This window comes from Prionailurus bengalensis, chromosome B2, assembly GCF_016509475.1.
Source record: "Prionailurus bengalensis isolate Pbe53 chromosome B2, Fcat_Pben_1.1_paternal_pri, whole genome shotgun sequence".
NCBI classification, from domain to species: domain Eukaryota; kingdom Metazoa; phylum Chordata; class Mammalia; order Carnivora; family Felidae; genus Prionailurus; species Prionailurus bengalensis.
Window position 1 is genome coordinate 37,874,018 of NC_057349.1, and position 16,088 is coordinate 37,890,105.

At 50.0% G+C, this 16,088-nt stretch overlaps 1 protein-coding gene across 1 annotated transcript in view; it reads right to left on the reverse strand.

Annotated features, from left to right (window-relative positions):
- MOCS1 (molybdenum cofactor synthesis 1) overlaps nucleotides 1-15,803 on the reverse strand; it is a 37,099-nt gene extending 21,296 nt beyond the window's left edge. The window contains 4 exon segments of the mRNA XM_043591320.1: nucleotides 6,533-6,619; nucleotides 6,622-6,699; nucleotides 8,093-8,219; nucleotides 15,603-15,803. Of these exon segments, the coding sequence (XP_043447255.1) occupies nucleotides 6,533-6,619; nucleotides 6,622-6,699; nucleotides 8,093-8,219; nucleotides 15,603-15,725 (415 nt within the window). The 5' untranslated portion in view covers nucleotides 15,726-15,803.
- Nucleotides 15,804-16,088: the final 285 nt, after the last annotated feature.

Genomic DNA, 16,088 nt, shown 5'->3' on the forward strand with positions numbered 1-16,088 from the left:
TTCCATTTATAATATCAAAAAGGATAAAAAAAAAAAACAAACCCAAACTTAGGAATTAACCAAGGAGGGAAAGACTTGTACAATGACAACTATAAAACATTGCTGAAATAAATGAAAGATAAATGGAAACACATCATGGATTGGGACATATAATACTGTTAACATGATAATACTACCCAAAGAAATCTATACATGCAATGCACTCTCTATCAAAATCCAATGACATGTTTTGTAGAAATAGAAAACCCCACCCTAAAATTCACATGGAATCTCAGGGAACCCCAAATAGCCAAACAATTTTGAAAAAGAGGAACAAATGGAGGATTCACACTTGTTTGAATTCACACCTGGTTTCAAAACCTATTATTATGAAGCTACAGTAATCAAAACAGGGTGGTATTGGCATAGACATATACACCAATGGAAGAGTCCAGAAATAAACCCCTGCATATATGGTCAAATGATTTTAAGGGTGCCTAGACCATTTAATAGGGGAGACGCAGTCTTTTCAGCAAATGGTGCTAAGAAAATTGGATATTTATATGCAAAAGAATGAAGTTGGACACTTACCAAATACCATGTACAAAAATTAACTTGAAATGGCTTAAGGACCTAAATATAAGCCCTAAAACAATAAAACTTTTAGAAAAAATCATAGCATAAAAGATTTGTGACACTGGATTTGGCATTGGTTTCTTGGATATGACACCAAAGGCATGGGCAACAAAAGAAAAATAGACAAACTGGATGTCGGGAACATTTAAAATTTTTGTGCATCAAAATACTATCTACAGAGTAAAAAGGCAAGCCACATAATGGGAGAAAATGTTTCTAAATCGTGTATCTGATAAAGGGTTAATATCCAGAATATTAGAGGATTCCTATAGTTTAGCAACAATAAAACAACCCAATTCAAAAATGGGTAAAGGATTTGAATAGACATTTCTTCAAGGCAGATATATGAATGGCCAATAAGCACCGGAAAAGATGCTCAACATCACTAATCCTCAGGGAAACGCAAAGCGAAATCACAATGATATGACCTCACACACATTAGGATGGCCACGATCAAAAAAATAAAAACAAAAAACCAGAAACAAGTGTTGGAGGGGATATGGAGAAAGTAGAACCCTGTACATCACTGGTGGGAATGTGAAATGGTATCACTTCTGTGGAAAACAGTATGGGGATTCCCCCCAAAATTAAAAATATAATTACCAGGATGCCTGGGTGGCTCAGTTGGTTGAGTTTCTGACTCTTGATTTCAGTTCAGATCATGATCTCGCGATTCATGGAATCGAGCCCCATGTGAAGCTCTGCGCTGACAGGGCAGAGCCTGCTTGGGATTCTCTCTCCTGCTGTCTTTGCCCCTCCCTCTGCACACACTCACACTCTCTCTCTCTCTTAAAATAAATAAATACAAACATTAAAAAATATAGAATTACCATATGACCCAGCAATTCCACTTCCACTATCTTATTAAAAGCAGAGTTTCAAAGAGATACTTCTACACCCACGTTCATAGCAGCATTACGGTGGAAACAAACCAAGTTGACCAATGAATGGATTACCAAAACATGGTATATAACATATGTGAAATATTATTCAACTTTAAAAAGAAATTCTGCAGGGTGCCTGGGTAGCTCAGTCAATTGAACATCCGACTCTTGGTTTTGGCTCAGGTCATGATCTCAGGGTTGTGGGATCGAGCCCCACATCGGGCTCCATGTTGAGCGTGGAGCCTGCTTAAGATTCTCTCTCCCCCTCTCTCTCTCTCCCCCCCTCTGCCCCTCTCCCAACTCACTCATTCTCTAAATAAAAAGAAATTCTGCAAGATGCTATAACACGGATGAACCTTGAGGGGCGTTATGCTAAATGAAATAAGCCAGACACACAAAAAGACAAATACGGCATGATCCCACTTAAATGAAGTTCTTAGGGTAGCCTGGATCATAAAGACAAAGTATAATGGTGGTTGCCAAGGGCTGAGAGGAGTGGAGAAGAAAGAGTTATTGTTTAATGGATACCAAGTTTCAGACTTACAAGATGAAAAGAGTTCTAGAGATGAATGGTGGGGATGGTGCAGAACAGTGTGAATGTACTTAATGCCATTGAACTGTCCACTTAAAAATGGTTATGATAATACATTTTATGTTATGTGTATTTTCACACACAAAAAAAGGAAAAAAAAATCCCAACAGAATTCTCCATGGAATTTGCTAAGCTGATTCTAAAATTTCCACGGACAGAAGCATGGCTGAAGCACTGCTGAAGAAAAAAAAAAAGAACTTTCTCTACCAGATAATGGTTGTATTAAGAAGCTACAGTGATTAAGACTGTATGATATTGGCATAAAGGTAGAGATCCTAACCAACAGAACAGCACCCGAAACACACCAGGACGCACATGCTAGATTTATAGAGGAAGCAGAGGCTTCAACAAAAAAGAACCAGAGAGAATGGTTATCACACGGGAAAAAAATGAAACTGGTATCCCAAAAATCAACCACAGATGAACTTAGGACTTAAATGCAAAAGACAAAACTTCAACTGTTTTAGTGGAAACAAAGGTATAATTTTTCTGACCTCGGTCAAGGTGTTTTATTAAAAAGACCTAAAAAAAGCGCTAACCATAAAGGACAAAACTGATCCATTTATGAACGCCGATTGATCAACAGAATTGTCACACAAAAAATGTTGCTTATTTTTTCAAGCTGGAAGAAGACATTTGCAACATATGTAATGAACTTTTACCAAACCAATATGAAAAGAACAAACAACCAGACAGAAATATGGGCAGAAGACAAGATGTGGTATTACACAAAAGATATTTTTGGCTGATAAACATATGAAGAGATGCCTGACCTCATTCTTAAACAGGGAAATACAAACAGAGACCAAATAAAATACCATTTCATCCTCATTCAACTGGCAAAAATCCAGAATAGGCACACTGAGTGCCGAGGAGGATGTGGTTCAAAAGGCTCTCTTAGGTCAAGAGGAAACTGGCATATAATTACTTTGAAAGGTAAGAACAAATTGCTTTCCAAAGTTAACCATTTACCCATGCTACAAGGCTGCAATACCACTCCTACAGGAAATACATACCAGGACGCGTGAACAAGAATAAAAATATTTAAAGTAGCACTGTTTAGAACACCAAAACCCTGGAGACAGCCCAAATGCTTACTAACCGGATAAAGTGTGCTATATTCACACAATGGAACAGCAGAGAACAGGAACAAACTGCAACTCAGGATGATGTGTATGAAGTGTGGTTTGCACTGAAAGAGTGTGACCTGAAAGACATGATCTGCAGGATCCTTATAAAGTCCAAAAACACTGTATCTCATTTAGGTGGGATGTCTGGTGGCTCAGCTGGATGAGTGTCTGACTCTTGCTTTGGGCTCAGGTCATGATCTTAAGGTTCGTGATCAAGCCCTGTGTCAGGCTGCGCGGAGCCTGCTTGAGATTCTTCCTCTCTCTCTGCCCCTCCCCTGTTCATGCACTCATTCTCTCTCTCTCCTAAATAACTAAACAAACTGAAAACAAAATGAGATAGGGAATGATAGATACAAAAATCCCAAACCTTCGCTTTGGCATGGTAGCTGCTGGCCACGTGTGGCTATTTCAACTACTTAAAGTGTAATAAAGTTACCAATTCAGTTTCTGAGTCACAAGAGCTTCATGCCAAGGGCCCAAGGCTCCGTGTGAGTACTAGCTACCGCATCACACAATTCTGATCGATATATAACACTTGCACCGTCTGGAGAAGTTCTGTTGGGCAGTACTGCTCACAACAGCTCAGCTGCAAAGAAAGCGTGCGGAACTTGTTCCCACACAAGCTGGGTGGGAGAAGTACCCGGCAGTCCGGGGCTGGCACCGGGGGATCACGGCAATCGCAAATGGGGAGCCGGAGCGGGCTGGGCGGTCTCCCCATGGGGAGTTCTGCAGCACCAGGCCCAGGGCAGGGGTCCGAAGTGGTCAGGACAGCAGCAGGCTCTGACAAACCCGCGACCACTTTCACTCTGCGCCCCTTGATATTCTCGCCTGGTAGCGTGGGGACAAGTGTTGGTGAGCAACCCTGCTCTGATTGCTATTCCCTCCCCTCCCGCAGCCCTGCTTCCCCACCAGCACCCAGTGCTCTGAGGAAGCACCTCTGGGGAAGACTGAAGGAGCTTGGCTGAGAGATGTCAAAGTATTACCAAGTGCAGCACCAGAGCAATCCGAGGCCTTGCAGCTGCCATATTTTGGTGCACTGTGGTGGGTAAGGAGAGAGCGGTCTTTCCCTGGCCACCCATACCCTTGGGGGTGGGAGGTAAATCCTCCTCAGCAGGGCACTGCAGCCAGGGCCTTGTCCTACCTAGCATCCATGTGCTGATCAACTCTTACCCACCCCATGCAGGACCAATAACCATGGGCCATTACAGCAGGAAAGACCCCTGAAGTGGTCAGTGCACAGATAAGGACACTGAGGCCCAGGGTGGGGAAGGAATCTGCATGAGTTCACAAGGCTGGGCAGTGGCAGAGTGGGAGCAGGGCTTTCAACTTTCCTGGCTTCCATTCTTCCCTCCACGCAGGTCAGCGGCTTCCGTGGAAGGACCTGTGTCCCCATGTCTGTACTCAGTCATCCCTCTCCAACCCGCAGGGATCCCCACCCCCTCTGCTCTCCCACAGGCCCTGGCACGGAACACAGGGGTTTAAGATGGAACCCATGCCAGAGGGCAGATGATGTGGCCCGAATGAGGGGGCTGGGCCTGGCAGTCAGCTGGGTTCAGCAGGTTCAGTCCTTTCCTGGAACCCAGTCTGTTTTCAGCTCTGAGGAGCCACCTGGAACAGGGGGTCAGCTCCCCTGGGCCAGCTCATCCAGCAGGGGAATGATGGCAGGATCCCAGGTCACGCGACCAGTACAGGCTGAAGTCAACTGGCCATGGGGAAGGAGGGAAGAAAAGGCTGACAGGGGCACTTCCTTTGGGCTTCCACAACTCCTGGGCTCCCCTTGCTCTGTCCTTCTCGGAAAGTTGGCCCCAGTGGCTGTTTCCACCAATGCGTTGTGGGTCCTCAGTGGCAGGGCCGGCAGTTCATTCACCTTTGTGCCCCCAGCACAGTATCGGGCACATAAGGCTCCAGAGAACAGTCACTGAACCAGTGAATAAGGCAGAGAACGGAGGCCTGGGAGACCCGATCCAGAGCAGCAAGAGTGGGGGTGCGGCAATCAAGAACACAGAACCTTATTTTCCTCTGATTTGGTCATCTAGAAGCACATAAGCAAAGATCTCTCTCTGCCTGATGCCGGGGCTTAGAAGTAGCACATGGCAAGAGGGCCTCCAGTGTGACCCCTTTCAGAGTACTTGCCACGCGCTGGGCATTTCCTGCTCACTTCCTCCTCAGGTCCTCATCCCCGCCTGGAGGTTTCGAATGGATTTTACAAGCTGCCCAAAGCTATGCTGCTAGTAAGAGGCACAGCCAACACTTACACGCAGGTATGTCCTACTTCAGAGATCATACTCCAAACCAATAAGCACCGGCCAGCACCAGCTACATGTCAGGCACGTTCCCAGGCGCTAGGCATAAAACCTGCCTCAGTTCCCTGAGAGCTCTCATGTCCGTTAAAGGGAGGGCGAGCCAATACAAAGGAGACACAAACAGACAACCAAGTAACATAACACTGGATGAGACAAATGCTGAGAAGAAAAAATAAGGTAGGATGAGGGGATGGAGTAGGTGTTGCCACGCTTTTTCTGCAAAAGGCCTGACAGTAAATATTTCTGGCTTTGCTGGCCACCTGGTCTTCTGTAGCACCTATTCAACTCTGCAAAAGCAGCCCTGGGAGATATGTAAATGAGCAGCTATGTCCCAATAAAACTTTATTAATAAACAGTGAATTTATGATTTCATGTAATTTCCATGTGTCACAAAACGCTATTCTGCTTTTGACTTTTTTTCAAGCACTCAAATATAAAACCCCACTCTCAGCCTGCAGGCCATACATAAACAGGCGGTAGCCCAGATTAGGCCTGTGGGCTCTAGCTTACTGACTTCTGGGACAGAGGGTAGCTGGGGTGTGTACGTGGGGACATACTTTAGAGACAGTGGTCAAGGAGTCCTCTCCAAGGAGATCCTATGTGAGCAGAGACATGAATGAGGCAAGCAGTGAATGCTGTGCTCCCAAAAAAGAGCAAGGACAAAGGCCCAGTGGTGGGAATAGAGGCCGAGGGGTGAGCAAGAAGTCTCAGAGGTCAGCCGGAGCCAGACCACATGGGCCTCAGGGCCCTGGTGAGGACTTCAGTCTAAATGTGACAGCAAGTCACTGGGTTCTGGCACTTACCCACTTGGTAACACTGAGCAAATACTGGACTTCTGTGCCTCATTTTCTAAGAAAATAGGAATCATAAAGGTAGCCATCTCAGAAGGTGGTAGGGCTCAGTGAGCATTATGCTTTGAACGGATGTCAGCTGCCGATTATGAATACTGAAGTCCAGCAAGATGAGGCAAGCGTTGCAAGAAGTGGTCACAGCTTTGGAAAAACTCACCCACAATGTCCACCACATCCGGCCGAATGAGCGGCTCTCCCCCAGTAAGCCGGATCTTGTCTACGCCTTCTTTCACAAAGAGCCGGCAAGGGTCAGGATCTCCTCTGTGGTCAGCAGGTCAGCCTTGGGGGTCAGTGGGACGCCCTCCTCAGGCATGCAGTACTGACCTGAGGGGAACGGAGGGGACGTGGAGGTAGGATGTGACCACAGAGGTTGGGCCCACGGTGCCTCCAGACCCCCACTCCATGACCAGGCCAGAAGTCACTCCTGGATGGTGAGGAGCAACCTTGCCAAATATGAGCTAGTACAGACCCTACAGACTCTCTCTGGGCCTCATGTTTCTTATCTGTAACATGTCAACACCCCCTCTTCCCTCAGAGGAGAAGCTGAGGGTATGGATTAAAGAGGATGAAGCAGGCAGAGAGCAGAGCCCAGCCTGAAGTGGGGGACGACAAGATGACGATTCTCTCAGTGCGTGAGGTGGCTGGGCAGGGTCTGCCTGGAAGGCCAGGGCCCTGGGCCCATTCCTTCTGGTGCTGTTCACCCTGTTTCATTTCATCTGGTTGGGCAGTTACCCCTTCATGTTTGGGTCACGAGGTGAAACAGGCTGGGAGGTACTCTCTGACCTGTTAGAAGTCACTCTCCTCTACAGTGACAGGCATTCGCATATCCAGCTTATCTATTTCAGGTTATCAGCCCCATTACACAGGTTGGAAAACTGAGGTACTACTTGTTCAGGGTGAGGTAGCAGGGGCAGGTAAAGGTGCATCATCCCCCATCAGCTCCTGTGGGAGTTTTGTCAAGGATTGGGTCAAGAGCTGTCACAGAATCATTTAGTCAAATTAGTGAAGGGTCCAGAATTGGTCTTTTAAGATAGAACAGAACAGGTAAAGAATATCAGAACATCAAGACTGCATGCAGTGAGTATTGTTTGGTTAAACGTTTACTATACACGTATACACATGTATTTATTGGGCCATGAAATAAAAACATTGGTATTGGGAGCTACCATGGAAAGCAGGAGAGGGGAGAGAGGGAGGGAAGGACAAACAAACTTTGGAAGTCCCCCCAGCAGTGGCCACACCCCCAGAGCACTCCGCAAACAATTATGAAATGAATACTCCGCCTGGCCCCAGACAACTTCTGTCATGGGACTGGGGTGTCTCTATAGCTGGCAGTGCTGGCCATGGGCACTGCTGTGTACCTCACATGTTTATGGTGTCCAGGAGCCCCACGCCTGCCCCTGGCCACGTCCTGAACTTCAGGAACATGTGAAACAGGAGGGAAGGGGAAAGAGTCCTGAAGAGTGAGATTTAGGTCCAATCTCAATTATAATTCTGTTCTCAAGTCCAGTCCCAAATAGAAGCCAGCTCCCAGGATCATAAAACTCAACCTTGACCCGACCCCCATCTTGTCCCGCAACCCCACCTGGCAAGCAGGGAAGGAGGGTGGGCGGAGAGGCTGGTAAGAGGAATGGGGAGGGTTGAGGAGGATTCCTGGGCCTGGGGAGAGTTCAGAAGCTGCCTCAGCAGGGGACAGGAGCCCAGGAAGATGACTCACATCTGAGGTTGCACTTCTCGGTGAGGGAGATTCGCAGGTAGCTGTGTTGCCGGCCAAAGCTGTCAGTGAGGAAGGCGGAGAAGGGGGCCGCGTGCTCTCTCAGGAACTGTCTCCGTCTGGACAGCTCCTGCAATGCCCGACCAGTGGAAATGTGGGCCTCTGACCCGGCTAGGGGAGAGCCCGCCTGGGGACAGAAGCCCCCCTCCCATCAGCCATTCCCTCCCCCACCCTCATCTCTGACATCTGTGTGGGTTCTGCAGTCCTAGGGGCGTGGGGTTTCTCCCCCTCACTTACAGATTGGGAAACAGGCCTGCAGGGAAGGACCTGTCCCCCAGGCTCCAACTCAGCCCTAGGGCACGGGAACTCTATAGGAACAAAGCTGCCCTGCCCCCTTTCTCTCCCTGTCACCACCTTACAGCCCATGCCCTCCTTCAAAGGAGGCCTGTCCAGGAACAAACATCCCCAGTATTTCCTGGACAAGCCAGCGGGAGAGAACGAGCCACTCAGTATCCGGCAACTATGCCAACTGGCAAGCATGTCCAGAACGGAGGAGAAGAGGTGGGGAACCAGGAGGGATGGTGGCCTGGGCTGCTGCCACTGCACCGCCTGGGACATGGGGAGCCACTTCTCCAACCCAGACCTCCTATTCCTTACCTCTGCAATGGGAGACAGAAGGAGCTCAAAGCAAACTCATTAACTCTGAGGGGTGGGTGTCACACAGGTTGCTTCTCCATAACCACTCCCCTGTCGGCTGGGCTCCCTGGGGCCTTGCCACTGCCCAGGAGGGCCCAACAGGCCAAGCCACCGGGAGCAGCTGAGGACTACAGACAGCTGGAGAGGGGAGGTCTCCCCTCATGCAGAAGGCTTTTGGGGCAAAGACAGCACAACCAAGGAGGCCTGCAGAAGCAATGAGGCCACCAGCCTCTAGGAAGGCACAATGGAGGGGCTGGGATGATCACCCACTAACCCCCTGCAGAGATTACTCCAGTCTTCATCCTCTACCCCACCCACTGCTGGGAGGAACCACTATGCACCCACCGGCTCGGAACTAAGAGGGAGGAGATTGCTAGATGCTCCCTGCAAGGCCCAAATCCTCCTGGAGAGAGAAAGGAGGCAGCCAACCTCACTCTTTTCCCAAGCCTGATTTGGTCTTATCTCCTGCATTGAAAGCACAACCCTAGGTCATGACAGATGCTGATGAGATAGCTGCTCCATAGAAGGAACATTTACAAATGATCTCAAAGTGTCCAAAGAACTCTCTCTGCTCAATTCCCACACCTACCCCCACAAGGGATTACTACAACTGAAGCTGGGATGGAGTTCAAGAACAGCATTGGCAGGCCCAGGATTCAAACCAGGTCTTTTGAGTCCAAGTTCTCAATTCTTCCCTCTGAGTGCAAAGGGCGAATCTGGGAAGGCACACAGGACGGTGCACAGGGTGGGGAAAAGTCCTTTCTTTAGAATCGTTACAACAAGGAAATCGTGACCCTGGTGGTCGTTCATGAGGTCTATGGACAGGGATCTGCACTGGGGAGCAAGCACCCCTGGTTTCTGGGCCAGGTGTGACCTGACACCCTGAGAAAGCTCCCTAACTTCTCCAAGCCTGTTTTCCCAGTTGTAAAATAAGAACACAGCTATGTGCTCAGGTAAGCGAAGGGAAGGGGGTCAGGTAGCTGACAGATAAATGCCTAGGATTATCACCATCTTGTAACCTAAGACAGCAGAAGGCCTCAGGCCTGAGGCCCAGGGTAACCATTCGCCGGCACCCAGCAAGAAGGAACATTTACTTCAGTGACCTTCTGGGCCCTGGCTGCACGTTAGAACCACCTGGCAGCTTAAGAAAAAACTTCCACTGGAGACCAACTGAATTTGGATCTCTGAGCACTTGTTTTTAGTCTCTCTAGGTGGTTCTAACATATAGCCAGGGTCAAGGGCCAGCAATTCAGGAGATAGAAGGTCAAGGACCACTGACTCACATACTTACACCTGGGTGAAAGTGTGTGAGGGTGCTTCCAGGATATTCCTGGGTCTGTAAAAGTGACCTCACTCTGCCCACCCCAAGGCCAGTGTCTCCCCCCCCCCCCCCCCCGCCGCCCATCCTCCAAGAAACCCTGCTCATGGTCCCATGACAAGCAAGCAATAGTCACTTCTCTGAACTGCTGTCTGCTACAATCCTAACAAGACTTCCTACCTTCCTACTCACCCCTACTCACCTGCTCACTTCCTACTCACCTACTGCCTTTCCACCAGTAGCCTTGGGGGTGGAGCAGAGGCCACTACAAAGTCAAGAGCCCCAGAGGCCTTGAGTCCAAGAGATCAGATGCCTGGAAGTCTGGCACCCAATTCTTCATCAACAGCTATTTGCAATTCAGAAATCTGTTCGTCAACCCAGAAGCCACCCCCTCCCTAGTCGCCCTCACCCTAATCTTAACATATTGGGGGTTGGTGGCTGGGTGAGGAAAGGAATTGGGAAGCAAGTGAGAGGACCAAGGAGCGTGACTCAGCGGAAACTGGGGAGCAAGCAGAGTCAAGGAGCAGTGGAGAATGGAATCAGGCACTCTGTTGCGGCTCTGGGAGGGGCAGCCAGATTTCACTGCTGAGACCTGGGGTGACTTTATCTAGATTCATTCAGACTCTGTACTGCCAGTACCAACCTCCCTCCCCCCCCACTGCCCCCCACAGTCTTTCACCCAGCCAGGCTTGAAAACTCTTTTCTTTGATGTTAACAAGCCCCATCCCTGCCTCTTCTCTCCTGCAACACTGCATGTCCTACTTTCAATCTTCTGTTTTTCCCTTTCCTTTAAACCCCCTGGAGGAAAAAACATCAGCACCAGTCAGAGGAGCACTGGACCCAGAGGGCATTACCGGGCAGGGCGGACAGCGATGCCTCTCCCCCACGACAAGTGAGAAGGAGCAGAAGGCCCTTAGCTGCTCATCTTCTCAGGACCCCAGCCTGGACCAGGTTGCTTCCCCAGTGGGGGAAGCCCTCCTGCCTGATTCAGTATCCCAGCATCTATACAGTAAGCCACTGTGTCGATGAACAAATAGGCTGGTGCTTAATCAGAAGAGAAAGGTGGTGTATGCGAAGCCGGTCACGCTGGGGTCATTGATTTCCAGGCTGGTCTCTACTGTCAAAATGGTTTTTGCCAAGTACAGCAGCTCTCAACTCTGCACATCTAAACAGCCAGGAGTGCTTCTAAGAAGCACGGATGCCAGAGCCCCACTCCAAAGATCCCGACTCAATTGCTCTGAGATGGGGCCCTGGCTTTTCATTTTTTTTTCATGTGTCAGCTCTTTGCTCTGTAGCTTGGCTGAGAACCACTGGCCCAGCAACACCAGGATGGAGAGCTATTTTAATCCAGGGGTACTTGCTGGTTCTGAGCAGAGGCTCTGGGAGTAGATAAACCTGAATTACAAGACTGGCTTTATTACTAACGAGCCATAGAGCAAATCACCGAAATTCTTTAGGCCTTACTTTCCTCTCCCATCAAGGGTGCAAAATAATTCTACCTAACTCAGTTGCAGGAGTTCCTGGCACACAGCAGGTATTCAATAAGTGATCGCTACCATTTTCTTAATATAATTCCTACTTACATATATTGACCCATGAAACAAATATTTGTGGAGAAGCACCAGCTGTGTGTGCTGGGACTAGTTTTCTTGCTCTTGTCAGCTTCCCTGGTCCTGCAAGGGTCCACCCTACTTAATGGCAGATGGGCCAAAGCTGGGGTTTCAGACCTGTTGTTCCATCATCCAAAGCAAGGCAAGTGGGGTCTAGGCTCCTCCAGGACCACGGATACAAGTGCAGGTGACCACACACCAGGCAGCCTGCCATAGGTTGTATCTTGTCCACCTACCCTCTGCAGATTGGGGTGGGGTGGGGTGGGGTGGGGTGGGGTGGAGAAGGATGGTACAAAGGAGTTAGTTAAGGGACAGAGGCTACCCTCGAGGTAGTCACTAACTTTGGGCATTTGGTTTGAATGATAAAGGCCAGACCCCAAATAGCTCTAGAATATAATATGCAGGGTTATTCAGGAGAAAAAGAACTCAAATATCAGTGGCGCTGATTTGGGATCCCTGCTATTTGGGATGATGCATACCAGGGGTGTCTCAAAATTAATCTCTATTAAACAAGAAAACCTAGGGGCATCTGGGAGGGGCTCAGTCAGTTAAACATCCAATTCTCGGTTTCGGCTCAGGTCATGATGTCACGGTTTTGTGGGTTCGAGCCCCAGTAGGGCTCTGTGCTGACAGTAGTACGGAGCCTGCTTGGGATTCTCTGGCTCCCTCTCTCTGCCCCTCCCCCACTCACACTGTCTCTGTCTCTCCCAAAATAAACTTAAAAAATTTTTTTCTAAAAAAAACCCCCAAAAAAACCACAAAAAACAAAGAAACAAACAAACAAAAAAACAAACCCAACCCAAAACCAAAACCAAAAAACAAGAAGACCTAGCAAGGTGCCTAGTCCCAGGTCTGGATCCTCCCCCCTCCCTCCATCTCCCCCTTAAGTGTGAGGATTTTACACCTATGGCTCCTGGCTCAGATAGTCACACTTCATTGAAACAAAGTTTCCGAAGGAAAGACTGGAACTCAAGATAACCCCTTAAAGTTCTTTCCCTTCGTGTGCCACTGCCCCAGGCCCTGCTGTCCCCTTCTATCTTCTCCTACACCCACTTCCTTCCTGCACAACACCCTCTCCAACATTTGGTCTTTTTTGGCCCTCTGAAAAGCAGGGTGCCTCTGCCTTACTTCACCCTCTGCCCTGCTTCTGTCCCAAGGCAGCAGGCCCAGGACCTGAGGCGAGCTCCCTGTGGCCCCAACGTCTGCAAGGAGCCTGGGAGGAAGAAAGAGGGGTGGAGTGCTTCCAGGCCAGGGTAAGCCCTGTAGAGAAGGTGGTCTGGGCCACCCCAATCAGGACAGCAGGTAGCTGGGTCTCCCCTACCCACCTGCCCACTTTACCCACACTCCACCATCTCCCCTTTCCACCTGTAGATGCTGTTCAATTGACTGTCCTGGGACTAAGATGAAGGCCCACTTTCTGCTGTCCTCCCAGCCAGCTCCCACTGCATACCTCACCCCTCTCTCACACCCACACCCTAGCACACAGACAGCACTCAGTGGCCTTTCCCTCTGTCTTTCCCAGCACCTGTCAGGGTACAGGGAAAGGTGCCCTGCAGGAAGGGACGCAGGGACAGGGATTCCCAATGCCCCACTCCTACTCTTGCCAACTGGCAAGCTCTGTGAATAGGCTGATGGTATGTATCTCCAGACTTGCCTCACCTCTGAGATTTTCTTAAAGACATTCTGTGCCCTTCCCCACTGCATAAAGATGGGCTGCTCCAACCCTCTGTTTTTTTTTTTTTTAATGTTTATTTATTTAGAGAGAGAGAGACACACAGAGAGAGTCCCAAGCAGGCTCCACGCTGTCAGTGCAGAGCCCGACATGGGCTCAGTCCCATGACTGTGAGATCATGGCCTGAGCCGAAATCAAGAGTCGGATGCTTAACGGCCTGAGCCACCCAGGTGCCCCAACGCTCTGGTTTTAAAGACGTGTAGAGAGGGGAAAGGACAGCCCCAGAAGCCAAGTGAAACTGGAGGCAGAATGAAGGTGAAAACCTGGGGCTCCCTGTCCAGTGTTCTACTATTCCACATGTCCCCTCACTAGCTGGGTTTCAAACAGCCAAAAATATCTGACTCTACTGCCTGCAGAGTACTGGGTTAAGCACCATGCAGAAAGGTGGGGGAGCACCCAACATTTGAGGAGCGACCTGCCTGCTGAGGATAACCCTAGTGGGGAATGTCCAGCATAGGAGGTCTACGACCAAGTAGTGGACAGAATGGCCACCCTGAGTGTCCAGTGGGAGGGGACTAGTGGGACACAGCATGAGCCAATGGCAGCAAGGTTAACAATAATTAAAACAAATACGTACCTAACACAACACTTAGGTATGTCAGGCTTTGTTCTAAGTACACATATTAACTTTTTTAACTATAACCACCCTATGAAGTAGACTCTTATTCCCATTTTACAAATGATAAGGCTGAGACACTGAGAGGTGAAAGGACCTGCTGAAGTTCAGATACCTACTAAGCGGTAGGGCTGGGATTCCTTCCAGCCCTGGCATTCTGCTCCAGAGTCTGTGTTCTTAACCTAATTCTACCTCCCCTTATAGGGGAAAGGAAAGGGCGGGAGAGCCTCTCACCCTCCCCTCCCTGCAAGGAAGAGGCAAGGGCACAGGTGCTAGAGTTTGAGTTCCTGCCCCCTTACTTTTCAGCTCTGTGACTCCAGCGAAGTTAACTTCAGGGAGCCCTCACCTGCAAATGCAAACTCCTGACCTCACATGGTTTACCGAGAGGACTAAAAGAGACCAAGTATGGAGTCACTTAGCATGGGTCCTCTTCTGAGGGGCACCAAGGAAATTAAGGGCAGGAAGGAGAAGAAACTTCCCTTTTCCTGAATTCTTTAAAGGTTTCTCAGCAATCTTTGCTTTCCTCTTCTTCCCTCAGGGAAGCTGGGAGTTCAAGGATACTGAAAAACCTCACTTCCCAGCAAGGAGCCCTGATTATTTGAGGATTCCAGGAGGGGGTCAGACTTGGGGGAAAGCAAGTTAGGCTGGGGCGCTCCCCCTCATTAAGCCACAGGGGCAGTGGTGTGGACGGACACGAGCTGATGATTCCCAGGACATGAAGCCTCCCGCTAGGGGATGGGAAAAGAATGACTGGATGAGTCCAGAAAAGAGGTTTCACCAAATGAAAAAGACCTGCTTCTCTCCAAAGTATTCCCCGAGCACATGGGCAAAAAAACAACACCGAACTTAAAACTTGTTAGGACATGAATCATTCTGTGGGGTGATGTGAATGACTGCAGGGGCCGCTCCCAAACCTTAAGGAAAACTGGGATTCTCAGCCTGGAAGAGGATCTCGCTCCATTCTGCTCCAGAACGAGGCTGAGCCCTCCTAAGGGACAGGAGGATGAAACTGAAAGAGTCAGTGAAGGACAAGTCACAGAGCCCTGTGACTACAGAAGTGACAACTGACTACTGGTGGCACCAAGGTGACATTTTTAGCCAGTGTCACACTATGAAGCAGGGTGTCACACAAGAACACCTGAGCGCACGCAGACAACCCCCACTGAGGGGAAGCTAGCAAACGTTCAAAAAACAGGGTGGGTGAGGCAGGGCTGAGAAGGGCACTCATAACAACTCAGTGGACGCAGAGCCCTAACTGCCTGCTCCCTCATCTCTGGCTTACCTGGAAGGGGGTTCCAACATGGCTAGATGGGTAGGGAGTTGGTTAAACAGCACCCCAAGGAGCGCCCCCACCCTGGGGTAGCCGGTGAGACTAGGCAGTTCAGAGAGCATTCCTCCGCTCCTCTCCCCACCCCCAATTAAGCGTTGAGGGGGTCCCTCCGAGAAGCGGCCTCTGCGGCCCAGCCTGGGTGTTTCTCGGGCTAAGGGACAGCTGGCCGGGGCGCCCTCCGCGGGGAAGGTGCGGATGCGGGCGGGCTCACCTCCACCGCAGTTTGGGAGGGCTCCCCCGGGCGGTGCTGCGTCACTGGAGCCCCCGAGCTGCAGCTCCGGACGCTGGACCTCAGCACCCGCTGCAGCATCCGGGACACTGGCCTCGCCGCCATGAAGCCTATCGGCCGGGCGAGTCTCCACTGGGTAGTAGGCTTCAGAGCGCCCTAGCCCTGGGCTCGCGGCCGGGGTCCTCGAGGCAGGGGCGGAACGGGGGCGGGGCCCACGCAGCCAATCGGTCGAGGGCGCCGCACCGCGCGGCCTCCTGGGAGTTGTAGTCCACTCCTGCGCACCTTTCCTGGCCTGTGCAAACCTTCTAGGGCTTGGAAAGCGCTAGTTAAAAGTCAGCAGAAGTTCCCGGGTCTTTCTACAGGCTTCTTGGCCTGCGCCAGCCAGTCCAGGACCTAAGTGGTGGTGTGACTAGCACAAACTGCTGTAGGCAGGGCAGGACTAGGGCCAGATGAATGAAGCATTGCCTT